The sequence below is a fragment of the Ustilago hordei genome (assembly GCF_900519145.1).
Source record: "Ustilago hordei strain Uho2 genome assembly, contig: UHO2_contig_15, whole genome shotgun sequence".
Taxonomy (NCBI): domain Eukaryota; kingdom Fungi; phylum Basidiomycota; class Ustilaginomycetes; order Ustilaginales; family Ustilaginaceae; genus Ustilago; species Ustilago hordei.
The window spans coordinates 239,874-257,263 of NW_024545281.1; the positions used below are offsets into that span (position 1 = coordinate 239,874).

Genomic DNA, 17,390 nt, shown 5'->3' on the forward strand with positions numbered 1-17,390 from the left:
TTGGTTCTAACAACCATCACCATCCTCGAAACATGTCCGACTCTATAAACAAGATGGCTTCTACAGAGGCCTCATCTTTGGCTTCTACCCCCGTCGTTGGCAACGGCATTGCCAAACACTACAACAATGAGACATTTGATCTTGGGCCCATGGAAAACCGCCATGTAACAATCCTATACATGACTCAATCCGGCACATCTGCCGACCTAGCACTCCGCATTGCACGACAAGCCCAACGAAAGCGATTCAACGTCACTGTTTGCGATGTTGCTTCTTACGATGTTACCGATCTTATCTCCGAGTCTCTGGTCTTGTTCCTGGTATCGACTACGGGTCAAGGCGAATTCCCAAGGAGCGCTAAAAGGTTTTGGAACTTTCTCTTGCGCAAAGACGTTCCAGAAGACATTCTATCCGATCTCCACTTTGCAGCGTTTGGTCTAGGAGACACGACCTACCCTCGATTCTGTTGGCCGGTAAGGTTATTGAGTAGGAGATTGAAGGGCTTGGGTGCAAAGGAGGTTGTCGAGCACGGGGAGGGAGATGAGATGCACTATTTGGGACTGGAGGGTGAGCTGTTACCTTGGTTGGACAAGGTTTGGGGCTGGATGGATGAAGTTTTGCCGTTAGAGGTGGGGGTGAGGGAAGTGGGAAGAGATGAGAGGTTGCCGCCTAGTACAAAGATCAGAGAGGTGGACGGCGAGGCAAGAGGTGGAGGGGTGCAAGGCTTCGTCAAGCATCTGCAGAGCGAGGGTTGGTCGATATCCAAGCTGGCCAAGAACGAAAGGATGTCGGCTGCAGATCACTTTCAGGATGTAAGACTGCTGGAATTTATTCCTTGCTCAACAACATCATCCGACGGTGCGGAAGCAAGCAGGAATGGAGACCACGCCACCAGCGTGAGACGGAACAAGTATCGACCGGGCGATCTCCTCTGCTTACACCCCATCAACGACTCTAGCTCTGTCACTGAGCTTCTCACTCGCCTCTCACTGGATGCAGATGTCGAGATTACACTCTCAGGTCCCACCGTGCCTACTACGGTTCCGCAAACCCCCTCGATTCTCACCATTGGTGACCTTTTCACCCACCACCTAGACTTCACCTCGGTCCCAAGCCGATCATTCTTCGAGCAAATCCGACTCTTCTCCCCCGAAGGCTCACTGGAGCGCGAAAAGCTAGACGAATACTGCGGCATCTACCCAGCGGAAGCTATCGCAAAGGGAGAGGCAAAGCGACAAGAGGGAATTGATGAAATGTTTGAATATGCTCAACGACCACGGAGAAGCATCAAGGAGGTTTTGGAGGAGTTCAAGTCTGTCAGCATTCCGCTGGAGTATGTCGCGGATGTATTGCCGTGGATTAAGCCGAGAGAATTTAGTATTGCTAGTCCTCCAGGCACTTGCGAGGAGGAGGAGAAGGGGGCTGGGAAGGAAGCAAAGGCGATACAAGTAAGCGTTGCGATTGTCAAGTACAAGACGAGATTGCGGAAAGCGCGTACGGGACTCTGTACTCGCTGGCTAAGTGGATTACCGGTGGGAAGTGAGGTGCCGATACTCGTGAAAGAGGGATCCCTGACATTACCGCCCAAAGAAGCACCATTGATACTGATTGGTCCGGGAACAGGATGTGCTCCATTACGCTCGCTTGTGATGGAGCGTCTCTCGCCAACCTCTCGGCCGGAGATTCACCTCTTGCTCGGCTTCCGATACAAAGCAAAAGACTATCTATTCGAGAAAGACTGGAAGCAACTCGACAAGCAACACCCGGAGCTCGACGTGTCGACAGCATTCAGCAGAGACGGCGAGGAGAAGACTTATGTACAAGATCTAATCAGCAGTGATGAAGAGCGAGGTCAAGTGTTGTGGAATGCGATAGTCCAGAGGAATGCCTGGATCGTGGTGGCTGGAGCGTCAGGTAAGATGCCTGAACAGGTGAGAGGCGCCTTTGAAGGATTAGCGGAGAAATGGGGTGCGATGGATGGCGACCAGGCGAAACGATTCATGGATTCATTGGAGAGACAGAGGAGGTGGCAGCAAGAGTGCTGGTCATAGTCTGCTCAGCAATACGAAAGTGCGCAAGAAGCGAGAGCGGCACTGCCGATGGGATGTGGTTGTCAGCCTGCTCGGATGTGCCGATGCGGCTGAGTCGTGTGAGGAGATGGAGCAAGTGCTGCCTGGGAACCTAAGGTTTCGCTGAGTTGAGGGCGTGGGAAGCATCTCTCTCGACACACGCTCCTCCCGCTGTGGAGGATGAGTATGGCACCAAGGGACAAGGGAAATTGATCCCACTCTCAACGCCACTTGGCTTGGTTGAGGCAAGGATATAAGATCAAGCTCTCGATCCCACCCACAACTTGTCCGAACGCATCCCCGGTCTCTCTCTCTTGGCCGCAGTCTTCGGCTCCGTTGCTCACTCGGCAATGAGTGCGGCCAACCTGGACGACCTGATCGAAGCGGAAGCCAACATCGAAGCTCAACTGCAAGCAGCAGCTCAAGCAGCAGAGACTCAAGCTGCACAAGCTGAAATCCAAGCTGCGACCGACTTGCTCCTTGCTATCTCTCCCGCATCATCCCCCATCGCCTTTTTCGCTTCTCCGTCACCGCTCAGCATCCCGCCTCCTCTTCCACCTCCCCATCGATCACCACCGAAGCTCAAGCTAAGGTCTTCGGGCGCTCTTCACCAAGCCAAGGCAAGGTACAAAAGGCCCAAGAACAGTAGGAAAACGACGCAGGGCGCAAACATGAGCGACAGAGAGGATGCAGATGTGTTGATGGATAGTGCCAACGAGGAGGTCGACGAGTTGGAGAGTCCCATTGGTTGGAATCGTAAGTACTTGCTCCTTAACCGTTCGCAGTGGCGATGGGGGCGGTGCGGCAAGGATGGCCTCACTGACTTGTTAATGCTTTCTTTATTTGGTGTAATATAGCCGAGCAATACGAAAGACTCGAGGCCGAGTGCCTCCAAGAGCAGACGCAGCCTCTAATGTCAGAGCATGCTACCACGGCGAGGTCGACGCAGCTCGCTCAGTCAACACTGGCCACAACTCTTACACAACGCCAGGCTTCCAAGAGTCGGCAACGATCTACCTCTTCTCAAGCTTCACAATGTCAGTCGTCCAAGAGCCCATTAGCGACCAGCGCACTCGATCGAGGCGCCAGCCCGTTTGCCAGCGTCAACTCTCAGCCGCCCTGCACCGGCAACATTCATCCGAGAGAGCGCTCCACTTGCACTTTGATCACCTCTCATCGTGGCCAACCGAGTCCCGCAGGCAGCGCCAGCACCATTCCAACAAGCAGCCAAGCAGGGCGAAAGCGAGCTGGCGGCTTGGTCAAGATCACCGAATCTATCGATCTCACCCGCGAGTCTCCCGAGCCTAGGGCTCCATCGGCCAAAAGGCCTAAACAACAAGACAAGCCCAAAGAGGCGACACCAGCACTGAGCGAAAGGTGGCTGCAGGAACTCATGGCGACCAGCCGTGGGCCTCGTCCTGATTCTCCCGCGGCCGAGGATCACGTCACTGATCCTCGGCAACCGCAGTCAGGTACTGCTCAGAATGGCAGCACTGATAAGCGAACGTCTACTCGGAGCAGAACACAAGCCAGCAGCAGCAAAGATGACGTCCCGCTCGCAACTCAACGCGCCAAACAGCGGGGGAACAAAGCATCCGGGCTTAAGAAGGCGATAGAAAAGGCCGAAGAAGCGGTTAAAGACATGAAGAGGGCATGCGAAGAAGTGGTCGGGGAGATGGCAATCAAGCTTTACGAGCGCGATTTCGAGATCGACAGCTTGCGAGCCAAGTTGAAGGCTCGGCCTGGGAAGAAGGGTGGTGCCGGGTAAGTTGGTGCTCAGGGCGCAAGTGATAAGTAGATGGGGGAAAAAAAAGAGAAAAAAAGAGAAAAAAAAAAAGAAAAAAAAATTCAAAAAATCAAATTAAAAGTTGTCTACGCGATGATGTACGGTTTCGACTTGATCGGCGTGACAGCAAGTAGACCAGAGTTGATATTCTCATATTCAGATGGACGGCCTCAGCTTGAAGGGCAAGCGAGTATCAAAGAGCTGGTCAACTGTCTCGACTAAAGTGAGCAGAACTGAAGCTATCAAAATGAACGCCGAGAACAAGCATGGCTTGCGAATGCGTGATAAAGCATAGACTCTCGGATCAGATCAGTTGGCAAGATCGATTGACTACGACTGCGACTGCGACTGCGACTGCGACTGTAAGGTCAGACAAGACAAGAAGAGTGCGGGCTTCTTGATCGCTAACTTACCTGCTTATGTTTACATGTGTGTGTGCGTGATTGTGTAATTTGCTGAATTTTTGGAAATTTGAGGCAGAATTCTAGTCTGCTCGTCTGCTCGTCTGCTCTTCTGCTCTTCTGCTCTTCTGCTCACCGCTCTTACTTTTGGCCGGTGGGTAAAAGGTGACTTGGGAATGCAATTTTTGATGTTCAGTCGCGGCTTGCTCTTACTGCTGCTGCTGCTGCTGTTTTGCTCAGGCGACACTGCTGTCTTACTACTCTCCACTGCCTTACTACTGTCCACTGTCTAAGCGCTTTCCACCCTGAATTAGAATCACAGAATTTCGAAGCAGCTCAGCGCACAATCCTGTCGGCTCTCTCCCTATCTCGTCTCTCCCTCGCTCGTCTCGCCCTGCCAAAGCGGCAATCGCTTGGCAGCCACTGCACTCTCGAACTGGATTCAATTCAACAAGACTGACTTAGCTCGCTCCTTCCTTCCTTCTTCTTCTTCTCTCTCTCTCTCTCCCTCTCTCTCTCTCTCTCTCACACACACACACACACCTCTACCTTGGACATTGCAACGGATCGCTCGACTATCTTTGTCGCCGTCGTCATCGTCCCCATCAGACTCAGCGATCTCTTGCCATCCGGACACCAACACTGGCCAACACCACCGTCGTCGACCAATCCTCTCTCGAAGCAGCTGTAACCCTTCAGTGCCTCCTCCACGCTGTTTGATCTCGATCGCCTTCTTGGATACCGCCAATCTCTGCTCTGTAGCAAGGCTCTCTTGGTTCCGTATTCGATCTCAGCGTCTCGCACTCGTTCCTTTCGAATATTTTGGCTCACGATCGAAACTTGTGGCAACCTTTAGGATCCACTATCGACTCCAAGGCTTCTGCTGTGCAAAGCGCCGCATCGACTGTGCCCACTCTGGCACTTGCATTGCCCCTGTATCCATGTGCCTCCAGCTCTAAGTGTGAGCTGCAGAGACAACTCACTAAAACGCTCCTCAAACTTGGACACTTCTAATCTCCTCCTCTCAAGCCTCTATCCTCCATCCATTCTCCCAATTACTTGCCCACAGATCTACATAAACACTAGTCAAGATGCTCTCCACACCTCAGCCCTACCCTACCGTTGCCAACAACGCTCCCGCTCCTGACGATGCACAGATCGAGTCGAGGATGCCCACCGTCTGCGTCGACTACCTCAGTCATCAGTGGACCGACGAAGACGTATGGAGCAGTTGGAAGGCCATGACAAAGCAAAAGAATCAGATCGCCAATGGTGTCAGGCTCGAAAACGCAAGTTGGCGTACATGGGCAAAGCAGCGCGGTAACCTCAAAACCATCAGCCCAGAAACTCTTAATTGGTAAGTCATCTCCTGCACAGCTACAGCCCAAAACCGCCTTGTTTCCGCTGCACATTTCGCCTTGCATTCCCAGAATTCTCTCTGCCTACTCGATACTGACTCTTGCTTTTCTCACTTGCACTTTTCACTTGCACTTTTCACTTGCACTTTTCACTTGCACTTCTCTTCCTTGATGACAGGCTCAAAGACAGTGATGTTACATGGCTCTATGGTCCTCTCCACGAGCACGTCGAATCAGTACCTCCACCCAAGCTCGCAACAACCGCAGACCGTTTGAACTTGGATGACGGTCACCGAGTTCGCTCCATTCTCAAGCACCGCACCATATCCGACATGCTCACTACACCCGGAAGTGCAGCCTCGCCCAACATCGAGCTCGAAACCAACCCTATCGATGATCACATGGCCGAGCAGGACCGCAAAGCAGAAGAGCAGAAGCGCAAGCCTCTCTTTACCGTCAAGTCCGATTCCAACCTTGTCGCTAAGGCTCCCAAGCGTACCGGCGGCTCTCCTAACGCTTTGCCCCTCGTATCAGCCCAAAAGAAGAATTCGCCCAGCATCGGGCGCACCGACAGCGCAGCTTCTGACGAAAAGAGACACATCAGCTTCAACCACCGCGTCGAGCAGTGCATCGCATTGGATCACCAATATCCCAACTACGATGACTACGAAGAGGACGAGTTTGAAGAAGAGGACGATCCTAGCAGCGAGGAGGAGGAAGTGCTTACAATGAAGTCAAGCCCAAGAACGTCGCCTGCCATTTCCCATGCTTCATCCTCATCAAAGCACTTGGATCACCAGGCCACTATTGCCAAGTTGGCTCCTACCCGTTTGAAGACTTCCGAGATCTTCCCTTCACCCTCACCTGCTGTGGTCGACCCGACTGGCTTCCTTGCTACGCGTGTCAACAATGGCAGCACTGTCTCCACATATCCTATTCAGTACGGATACGCGCCAGCTGGCGTTCCACCCGTACACGGCGACCCCACGGCACGCGGTGTCCAGTGGGACTTGGAAGATGACTTCAACGGTGATTTCGATTACTTTGACGGACCAGATCTTACCGACGGCGCAGGCGACCATCTTAACTCGAATGGGCCGGTTTTTAACACAGGCGACGCTGCGAGCAGTCCTGACGCTTCCCGAACCTACGGAAGCTATTTTGACCATAGCGAGTCAGACAGGACTGACGGATCCACATCATCCACGTCGCCTCAAGATCTAGCAGCCGCAGCACCGGAACAATCGCAGGCCAGTGTTGCACCAAGAGGCATCCTCAAGCATCGAATCGTACATCAGAATGCTACCCAAGACTACCAGCCGCGAAGCCTAGAAGCTGAGGGTGACTATGACCTCTTGCGATCCTCGCATCAGCCAGAGTCGTCTTCGTTTGCAGAGTCGTATGAACCGGCACGCAACAGCAGCGATGACTCGCGTGAACGCGGTCGTCCATCGCAGAGGCTAGGTAGCTCAGCCAGTTACGAACGCGTTCAAGAAGCCGTCAGGCAAGGCAGAGGACGTACCAACAGTGGAGCTTCCTCTGCTCACTCGCCGACACACTCGACCCTCAACGGTGGCAGCAGCTATGACAAGTGTTCGTCTTCGTCTTCGTCTTCGTCTTCGTCTACCAGTCCTGCTTCTGTCTCTGCCTCGCCGGGCACTGCACGGAGCAATGCACGGAGTAGCGTCGGTGGCAGCGAATCCTTTCGAACAGGCAAGGACGACCCGCGAGATGCAGGAGATGATGGCCTTCGAGCTGGAGATTCAGCAACCTACGGAGGAAAGGCGCGTTCGGTCGCCAATCGGTCCCTGAACGACTACGACTCAGATGGCCAAGGATCCTACGGTTTAGCGAGTCCTCACTTGCCTGCGAGCCCGCATCTTGACGCTAAAGACGATCAAGGATCCAACCGTTCTTCACAAGATCGAGACGGAGATCGATACATGTACGGCGATGAACGAAACTATTGGTCCGACGACAGGAAAGAATCAAAGCACGGAGCCAAGTCACAACCTCCTAACGCAGCAGCTACAGAGTTGAGTGTAAATGTCGAGTGCATTCCCAGCAACGCTCGTCCAGCATCCAAAGTCTCTGCTAGTCTTACCTCTCCGGATGGCCCAGTGGAAGTGGGTCCCACTCCACTTAACACACCTACCTTTATCCTTGCACGAGCCAGTGGCAAGCGTCGGTCGGGCTCAGGTTCAGGAGCAGATATTAGAGGTGGAGGTCCCTCTAGCCCCACTTTACCTCGTCGCACTAGTGCTACGGGAGCTTTGGTCGCCCCGCATAATTCGGAACCTCGTGTGCCACTAGCACATGACTACGTCGAGGAGGATGAGGGAGGAATCATTGGAAGAGCCGTAGAGATTGTTAATACTGCAAGGGATCTGATTGGTGCCTTGTTGGGGACTGGAGATAAGGGAAGGTCGTGGAGAGAAGGTTAGAGGTCTGAATACCAGCTCTTCTGAGATGTTGTATCCCTAAAGTTCGGCTGGTTTGGTTGTACGAACGATCATCCTTCAGGCATTTTCGAAGCTCTTGTTGTTTATCATTGCACGAACCGTATCACAATTTTATATTTGCATCTTTCTTTCTTGGTTCATTCTCAGACTGAACCTTGCCGCTGGAGTAAGTTCTATGCTGAGGGAAACGATCCAATGTGATGATGCAAGTTGAGGTAAGCCATTATGGAAGGGATTGGGGGAAGAAATCGATTTGATCGGAAATGGAGCGAGGATCAATTCGATTAGAGATCGCGTACAACCAAGTCCTGCTCGTTGTCAGGCTGAATCATTAAGTATGCAAACTCTGTGGGACATGCTAAGCAGAGATTTGTTCGTCAATTAAGACAGCATAGGCTTGGTTGAGGTGTCAGTGTCGAGGGTAAGCGCTACCACTTTGCTTCCGAGCTTATCCAGCAGGTTAGGCAGAGAACATTTGTCGTTCATTGGATTTTAATTTTTTTTTTTTTTTTTTTTCTTTCTTTCTTTTTTTTCCACCGCTTGGAGTTCTTCTTTCGTAACTTCCCAAAAGGAAGGGGGGTGGCGATTGCGTCTTGTAATGGATAGCAGAAGACCAAGAACGAGTAGCCTCCCGATCCCATCGTTAACCGAATGACTTTGTTCAATTGCCACCCTAGCATCCACTCCCTCAGCCGGATTGGGTGGGGGGGTCAGTGGAACACCTTCTTTCGTTGCCGCTTGGAGGAACTGCCCAAATTTTATTTTTGCTACAGCTGTCAAGTATGTGTGCCACTCCTTTGGCGCCGATTGACCAGAACCCTCCTGGTCGAACACTTGACTTGGTCTAGTCGTCTGTTCTTGCCGATACTTGGTTGTGCAAGTGGTCATGTTTGTAGTTCCAGCGGATGATGGTTTCCATCCAAAACGAAGCAAGTTGTTCAACCGAGCAGGGTGGTTGCTACGCTGCTTCGACATAGGGGCTCACAATTCGATCTTGGCTCAAACATCAGCACACACTAATAGCACATTTGTAGACATCTTCTGGTCGAAAGATTCAAGTACACAAAGCAAGCGAGCAAGCAAGCAAGCAAGCAAGCAAGCAAGCAAGCTAGCTAGAATACAACCAATCAATGGTAACAAACTATATTGTCCCTTTTCTTTAACTACGGCAGAGCAGTGGGCTCCGCCCTCCTCTGTTTAACACCACCGCCGCTGCAAGGCCAACCATTAGCGTCGAACGCACCCAAGTTATACTGATCTTCTGGATAGCTACAGCCGCCAATCGCCGTATAAAAGGGCGAGTTCTGGTCTCCGTTGAACCATCCACTGAGTGTTGGTGGAGCTGTTGGCTCACCTGCCAACGTTGCCGTCCTCGTCAAGGTTGGAGTTGCGAGTGGGGTAATGGGTTTAGTCGCTGTGTAGCTGGCAAGTTGGTTAACAGCACGATTTGCACTGACGATGCTTTGCGGTGGCCAGGGATTGGCTCCTGTATCGGGGTTGTAGCTTCCTGCGCGACCAGTCTGCCAACTCTGGAAAGCGCGACCCCATGTGGCGGTGGCAACACTTGTTCCAATGCGCGAAGCTTGGGCTTGGCAAGCGCCATGACTCTCACCCAGCGGGTTGGTTGGCATCCAACCCTGTTCCAGCCCGAGCGAGTAACTCCACATGGGAGCAGTCGGTTTACCTGTGCGGAGCGAATTACCAATCCGCCAAGTCCAGAAGAAGAAATCTTGCAAAGAATCCATACTTGTCAACGCAAACCTTCGCAAACCTTGCTTCATCTCGGCACTATAGTTCTCATAGTCATCGAACGGCTGACAGCTACCAATCCTCGGGAAATTACCCGGAGTAGGACCGGAGTATGTTCCATCGTACCGAGATCCATCGCCTACACCATTTAGGAACAACCCACAATCGTTGATGGCGAGCGACATTTCTCCGCCCATGCTTACACCCATGTTCGATCGTGCATTGTCTAGGAGTGGGGTGAATTGCTTGCAGGGTTTCATGACCTGAGTGTCCCAAGGATCGTTGTTTTGTTGACCGAAACAGATGTACGGGTGGGTATCCCATGCAATTCGGTCTCCGCCAGAAAGGAAAGCTTGCCAGTTGGAGAGGGGGAGGAAACCATCGTGAATGGTGATATAGGGTCCCTTACCTGCGCCGGTGCCTGTGATGTTTCGGATGGTGGTGTAGATTTGGGAGTACCAGGATTGGAGGGCTGGTTGGCCGATAGAGATGGCATAGGGTTCGTTGATGACAGAGAACATGGGTACTACAGGACGGATCTCGGCTTGGGAGATGAACTGGGTGATTTGTCGAATATAGTTGATTGTTCGCTCGCCGTTAGCTTTGCCCATCAAGCCCTGCAAGAAGTTGATGAAGCCCACTCGACCGGAGTGGTTGTAGGCGTTCTGTGAGCCGGGGACTGCGTGCAAGTCGAGGTTGATTCGCAGACCGTACTTTCTCGCCCACTGGATTGCTTTGAGGACGTAGTTCCATGCTACACCCTCCAAAAACGGCTCATTTGCATACGTCTCCAGGGCCCAGAAGCCAATCGGTAGTCGAACCCAGTTGAGACCCGCACCAGCAATCCGAGCGAAGTCCTCTTCGGTGATAAAGGTATCGTAGTGTTGCGTCATCTTAGCGCGCAAGTTATCCTGGCCTCCCTCCTGGAGAAACTTTTGGGAAAGGGTAAACTCGTCCACTGCTGGGCTGGAAGTGTTTTCATAGAGCTCGTAGAGAGCTGGAACGATGAAAGGTTCTGTGACGAGCCATCCGCCGAGGTTAACGCCAAGCATACGATTGCGCGCAAAGTCGAATTCTTGATCTAGTGGCGGCGTATAGTTCTGTGCTTGGGCAGAGTTATCAAACGGCTGAGAAGCCCATCTGCCACCAAAGCGGTTGATGTAGGTGAAGCTGCGGCCGTTGCCTAGGTCGATAGTTGATCCATTTGTGCCCCATACTTGAAACTGTTTGCCACTTGCTGAGTTGGAGCCTTGATCAGACCCGCCAGAAGAGGAGCCGGAGCCTTGCCCAGCTTTAGCACTCCTACTGTCCGACTTGAGCAAGAGCTGGGTGATAGGTAGGACGATAGCAATAGTAAGCATAGCAATCACAGCTGAAACAGCCAGAACGATCAACCACTTGTTCTTTGTCGACATCTGCTGGTCTTTCCCCCTTCCATACTTGGCTAGTCCAACAGCACGGTAATCCTTCGGCCCCTTCGTCCCTACCTCGCCCTTATGCAAAGGTTGTTGAGCCAATGGCGGGGAGTTAGGAGCATACGCACCCGAACGGTACTGTTCGATCTTTTCCAAGTCCACAGCACTACTTGGTCTCGTCGTGTCATAGTATCCACTTGCAGCATCATCTCCAGCAAGGTCCCTAAAGGAAGAAGGTGTTCCACTCTGACGCCAAAGCTGATAGATCGAATCATAGTCGCTCTGCGATCGAACACTGAGCATGTGAGAGCTGGCTAGCGAGGTCGGTCGGGAAGCCGAGCGGGCGAATGGTGGAGTGAAGGGCCGTTCCTGGATGGCTTGGGGCGCGGTCGGGGAGGAAGATCGGTAATGGTTGTAGGAATGGTCATAGTTGTAGGCGGGGGCGGAGGAGGAGATGTTAGGATCGAGGTTGGAGTCTAGGGATGGGTCGGGATTGCTGTAGCGGGAGTTGGAGCGTGACCAGCGAGGTGCTTGTGAGGGAAGAGGTGAGAGGGAGCCGGAGGTGGAGTCGGGGTCGGTGGTAGCGAAAGAGTTGTCTGCATTGAGGAGGGGTTCCTGAACGGCTGGTTGACGGGGTGATGCGGGGAGCTCGTATGACTCGGGAAGTCGAGCACGAGAGGGGGTGCTTGGTCGACGTCCGACCATCGTTGCAACGAAACCGGCGAAGAGGCTTGCTTGAGCTCTGAGCTGCTATTCGAGCAGAGAGAGAGAGAGAGAGAGAGAGAGAGAGAGAGAGAGAGTGTGTGTGTGTGTGTGTGTGTGTGTGTGTGTGTGTGTGTGTGTGAAGCTTGTCTGCTGGGCGGGTATCGATCTGGCAGTCAGCTTCGAGTCGGGCCTGATGCTCTAGGGTACTGCTCTGGGACGAGGAGATACGAGCAAACCGTTGATCGTAGGAAGGATGGTGGATATAATGATGTATGTTATCTAGGGCAAGCGCGAGGGTTGGTGACGAGAAAAGGGGAGAGAGAGGGGGACGGGGACGGGGAGGGGGAGGGTAACTCAAACGGTCACGAGTATATCAGGTGATCAGATGAGGGGCTGAAGGGCAAGGGGGACGTCCATCGTACCATTGCCGTTCGCAGCCTTCTCTTGCGGTAATAGCTGTGTAAGGGTTCAATCCAGTTCAGATCAAATTGGAAGGGTCATACAAGGCAGCCAAGACACAAGGCCACCAACTACGCCGATGGTGAGCACAAAAGGACAGGCGGCTAAGAAACCGGGTGGCGGCTGTGCATTTGTGTGCAGAAAGACAGCCTCGCTTCGCTTCTCATCTTCTTGGCCTCTTCTTGGCCTCTTCTTGGCCTCTTCTCAGCGTCGTCTTCTCGTCGTTGTCGGAAACCCATCATGTTGCGAACCGGCAGACGGTTGTGTGTGGTGAGCCAAGACAAATGTTTATGTGAGTTTTTTTCGCGTTCTCCACAGGCACAGAGAAATAAGGCTGAAGAGCCCCCACCCGCCTCTCTTTTTCATGATTACGCCCGGCCTATCTGGCTCTAGGCAGCACCTGAGGTTGCTGGAATCAAATGGTCACCAGGTGGGAAGACAACAGACATGAAAGGAAAAGCGGGCTGAAGCGATCCTCACTAGTCTCTTGGCGACATTTACGATCGAGTCTCGTCTCTGGGCCCATGAGGGATTGATGTATCCATCTCCAGCTTTCCCAGGCCCCTGCCAATTTCTGCCAAGAGAAGGCGCGAACAGAAAAAGTTCCATCGACGTCGTCGGTATTTCCAGGGTCCAACATGTTAGATCGGGGGAAGTATTCGGAACCGGGAGACCGAAATTAAGCTGGGTGTCAACGTGACTGAGATAAAGGCGAAGCTGGTGGGAGGCGAAGCTGGTGGGAGGCGAAGCTGGTGGGAGGCGAAGCTGGTGGGAGGCGAAGCTGGTGGGAGCATATGTAGCTTATTCTCTAGCGTTGACACCGAAATATGAGGTATTCCGGTGGGAGGTTGCCATGGCAACGGTTATGAAGGAGGGTGCCACTCGACGCACGGTCCTAACCAGGTTGCGTGCGAGCTAGGGTAGGCTTCTGTCTGCCTGCAGCAACAGACGCAAGGCGCAGGTCGCTTCCCCTCACCATCTTGCATTGCGATCACTCCTGCACCATCTTGGCTCAACGCATTCGTCAAACCGACATGCAGACATGACCAAGCCGTAATGGTTTGCATTGCTCAGATGGCTTTTCAACGAGCAAGAACATCAACACTAGCCCCTTCAATCCTCCTCAGCAACTTGCTCCTGTTCGGCGTATCAGCAAACAGGGCTTTGATCAATCCAGTGAGCTCCTTCCTGCTGTAATCCACTAACGCACCAGCCTCGAAAGCCAAGAACTCAATATCGACCAACGATCCAGTCAGAATCTCAATCAGATAGCTCGTCTTGAACCAACTAGGCACCCAAAGCGGTGCTCCGCTCTGTCCGTCGGACATTGTGAACAGAGATTCTAGACTGCCGAGCGTCTTGACTAGCGCAGCGAGCTTCTGGGATTCGCTTTCGCCGATCTCCTCCAGATCCAGCAGGTCGTGCAGTACCTTCTGGAACACCAAATCCACCAGTCTTCCGATCGCAGCGTGGAAACGAGAAGCGACGAGTACCGGTCGCCATGCCTTGTCAAGCTGCTGCAGAGTTTGCACCACCTGCTTGATACACCTTTCACATCTGGCGAATCGATTGTCGTCAAACGTACGTGCAAATCCATCCGCTTCAATAAGAGTATCGAGTAAGATCTTGGACTGGGCCGTCATCTGCGCTTCGAACCATCGTTGACCCAGCGCGCGCGTGAGTGCAGCTTCTTGTTCCAACTTGGCCACATCTTTGGTCTTCCATCTCTTCGCCGAGTCTGCATCGTGACTGAGCCAAGCAGCAGCGATGGCATCGCCTCTGTCAGAGACGAGACGAGTGAGTTTTTGTGCAAGATATTCGCAATCGTTGAAGAACTGCATGGCGAGCGAGGGGACCTCACCGAGCACTTGGCCATGAGCAACGGGCATAAGGGCTCGGTGCAGTTCCAACATCTTGAACATGGTTCCACCGAGCGATTCGGCTTCTTCGGCTCCGGCATGGCCAGATTGGAGAAGGGAGATAACAGAGGTCATGGTCGATTCTGCCAGCTGAAAGAGGTCGATTGAGCGCTGGCTGATGGTGCATCTCTCCTTGAGCACTGTCGCAGGCTCAGGCGCGGATGCGACCTCTGTGTGACTGGATGCTACTGCTGCTTTCGACTGAGGCTGGAGCGATCTAGATGCAGCAAGACTTGACCGTGAAGCCGAAACAGGGAGGCCTGTCGACTCAGAATCAGAAAAGTCTTCACCCCATCCTCCTGGTGACGAGGGCGGGCTTGCGACCGACTCTGGCTTTTGAGTGGTAGGTGCAGCAAAAGTCTCTTTGGGAATGGATCTTGCTGCCGACTCGACCTTGCTCGGCTGCTGAGCGGACGAAGCAGCTGATTCTGTTTTGTGGAGAGGCGTGACGGCAGCAATCTCGGCCCTGTCGGCTTCAGATGCGCTAGAGCTGTCGTCAAAGTCCCAAGCCTCTTCTTTGGGCTCCTCTACCTTCATATCGACGACAAAGGCAGAAGTTGCCTGAGGTGCTGACGTCGTTGCGAGCGCTGTGCTGCTCGATTCTTGTGCTTTGTGTGACGGCTGCGATGCTTCCTCGGCGGGCGCGGTTTGCTGTGCTGCCGTCGCAGGCTGGTGAATTGCTTCCGCCGGCACTGCTCTCGTGAAGGGCGCGGCCAGCGCTTCTGAAGGCTCTACCTTGCTAGCCTCTGCCGGCGGCGGCGCGATGCGAGTGTCTGCTTGTACTGCTGGTGTAGGCTCGGTGGATTGTTCTGCCGCTGCCCATGGATCGTCATCAACATCGATCTCTGTGTCCTCTTGCAAGACCCATCCGTCCTGATCTGCTGTACTAGCTTGCTGAGCTGCTGGGGGAATGACTTCCGCAGGTGCCGCAGTATGTGTCGCCTGATTGTGCAAAGAAAGCGGCTCCTTAATCTGAACTTTGTCATCTTCCAGATTCTGAGCTTCTCCAGCGATTGCAGTGGCTGTCGCAGCGAGGACTTCAGGGTGCGTGGCAGGTGCCTCTCCCGGTTCTTCTGGCTTCTTGGGGGATGGTGGCAGTGGCTCCGGAACTGGATCCTCTTCTAAGTCCCAAGCGTCTCCAGTCGCGATTGGGGTTGTTGACGCCGCTGAAGGAATAACAGGCTCAACTGGCGCTTGTGCAGATGTTTCTTCCCTCTGTTGTGAGACCGGTGGCTGCTCCGATTCGACTTGTTCGTCAAGCTGCCAAGCATCTGTCGCAGCTGAAGTGATTGTCGGAGTAGGAGCATGTCTGATGAGAACACTGGCTCTCTTGGTTCTCTTGGGTGATGGTGGGCGCTGCTGTGGAAGATCGTCGTTCAGACCCCAGCCGTCGGCTTTGGGCTCAACTTCTTCCTCGCCCAGGCCCCATGCATCCACATTGTTGCTCGATCGAGCACCGCTTGCCTGAGACTCGGCATCCTGGACGGCAAAGTCACTTGGTTGAGATGAGCTGGAAGTCATACTGCATTGCATGGCAACAGACCCGCTTGGCGAGCTGTTGTGACTAGCGGGTGCCAGCGATGCCGCAGTTTGATGAACCGGCTGGTTCAAGTGCGGAGGTAATACTGCCGTTGTTGGCTGCGTAGTCTCGCCATCGTCTTGATCATCAAGATCCCAGCCATCTTCCTGTAATGCGGCTTGCTCGGGGTTGAAAGGTCCACTACCGAGCTGGTCCTGTGGGCGAATGACACGAGCGCCAAGCTTGGGTTTGTGCCTATTGCGAGGATTTGTGGCGGAGGAGGAGGAAGAATTGCGCGTTAATGAGGTCGAGCCTGGCGCCGTGTCCTCGCGAAGGATGCGTTCAGCTCGTATGTCGAGCGATGATCTGTTGGAGTCGACGCTTCGTTGCAGTGATGGTTGTGAGATAGGAGCAGCTGCAGGAGGAGGTGGCGGTGGTGGTGGTGGTGGTGGTGGAGGAGCATCGAGCTCAATGCGAACTTCTTTCCAGCCTCCTTCCGAGCCGCGTGAGACGATCAAGTCACGAGCAGACTCAAGTACTTTGAGAGCCGGTGAAAGGGTCGGGCCTGTTGTGGTGGTGGTGCTTGCTGGGGTTTTGTGATGGTCGCGGCTGTTATCGAGACTTGCTCGAGTTTGAGCTTGTGAGGCCGTGGAGGGAATTGAAGTTTGGAGGCTTCGAGATAGAGGTTGGCTGTCGACTTGCCTGCTCTTGCTTGAGAGTCGGTCGAAACGTGCCATGAGCTCAAGGACAGCAGGCATGCTTTGCAAGGCAGGCCGAGAGCGGAATGGTTGCAGAAGCTCAGCTGTTTTGGGCAACTCGGCTGGCAATGTGGACAAATGATTCTGATGCTGCAGTTTCTCAAGACGTTCGAGGTGCTTGGTTGCAGCTAGTAGATCGGACAAGACCGAGATAAGAAGACGCTGCTTTGAGCTCTGAGCAAGTGCATCATGGTAGTCGGATGCTATTGGAGCCAGCTGTGGACCGACAGTGACGAGACGAGAGCTGGTCTGATTGATGGAACGCCAGAGCTGGTTGAGGTCGTGATTGACGGAGCGGGTGGATGCAGCGCTTTGACGGAGCTCGTCGGCATGTGATGCGAGAGTCTGTTCGATGCGACACTCAAGTGCCTCGATCTGAGCATCGATGAGCGAGACCTTGGCTGAAATTGGTAGTGAAGGGGCAGAGTTGGCAGTAGAGTTGTTTGTCGAGGCGAAAGATGTGCTGCACTCGGCAGAAATGGAAGCGAGGAAGCTTGCTGCAGAGAGCGAGCTATGCTGCTGTTGGTGAGTCGTGGGAGCGCTCATCTTGTCAGCAAGCTTACCGGAAGAGACTGATGTAGGTTGAAGCGACGTCAAGAGTCTGCCATGAAGCTGCATTGCGGACCAGCGACGAAATGAGCAAGCTGCTAAAGTGGGCTCGTCTTGGCGCTGGTCGATGCGAGGGTCGACACCGCTGCGAGATGGAGGATGTGTGGGAAATAGGAAGCCAGTGTCGTGTTGAATGCTTGTCGAGAAGGAGGAGGAGGAGGTAGGTGGTGGTGGTGGAGTG

General features: G+C 53.5%; 5 protein-coding genes across 5 annotated transcripts; 3 read left to right on the forward strand and 2 right to left on the reverse strand.

The window, feature by feature from the left end:
* Nucleotides 1-53: 53 nt before the first annotated feature.
* On the forward strand, nucleotides 54-2,051 carry UHO2_05751 (uncharacterized protein; the record flags this gene model as incomplete). Its single annotated transcript, XM_041558650.1, has 1 exon — nucleotides 54-2,051. One exon carries the CDS (start codon nucleotides 54-56, stop codon nucleotides 2,049-2,051), a length of 1,998 nt encoding a protein of 665 aa, XP_041414584.1.
* Nucleotides 2,052-2,419: 368 nt separating this feature from the next.
* On the forward strand, nucleotides 2,420-3,837 carry UHO2_05752 (uncharacterized protein; the record flags this gene model as incomplete). Its single annotated transcript, XM_041558651.1, has 2 exons — nucleotides 2,420-2,825; nucleotides 2,927-3,837. 2 exons carry the CDS (start codon nucleotides 2,420-2,422, stop codon nucleotides 3,835-3,837), a joined length of 1,317 nt encoding a protein of 438 aa, XP_041414585.1.
* Nucleotides 3,838-5,347: 1,510 nt separating this feature from the next.
* On the forward strand, nucleotides 5,348-8,058 carry UHO2_05753 (uncharacterized protein; the record flags this gene model as incomplete). Its single annotated transcript, XM_041558652.1, has 2 exons — nucleotides 5,348-5,613; nucleotides 5,793-8,058. 2 exons carry the CDS (start codon nucleotides 5,348-5,350, stop codon nucleotides 8,056-8,058), a joined length of 2,532 nt encoding a protein of 843 aa, XP_041414586.1.
* A 1,181-nt stretch (nucleotides 8,059-9,239) lies between these two features.
* On the reverse strand, nucleotides 9,240-11,945 carry UHO2_05754 (uncharacterized protein; the record flags this gene model as incomplete). The annotated part of the gene is made up of 1 exon (XM_041558653.1): nucleotides 9,240-11,945. The coding sequence occupies one exon, from the start codon at nucleotides 11,943-11,945 to the stop codon at nucleotides 9,240-9,242; it is 2,706 nt and encodes a 901-aa protein (XP_041414587.1).
* A 1,541-nt stretch (nucleotides 11,946-13,486) lies between these two features.
* UHO2_05755 (uncharacterized protein) lies at nucleotides 13,487-17,146 on the reverse strand (the record flags this gene model as incomplete). The annotated part of the gene is made up of 1 exon (XM_041558654.1): nucleotides 13,487-17,146. One exon carries the CDS (start codon nucleotides 17,144-17,146, stop codon nucleotides 13,487-13,489), a length of 3,660 nt encoding a protein of 1,219 aa, XP_041414588.1.
* Nucleotides 17,147-17,390: the final 244 nt, after the last annotated feature.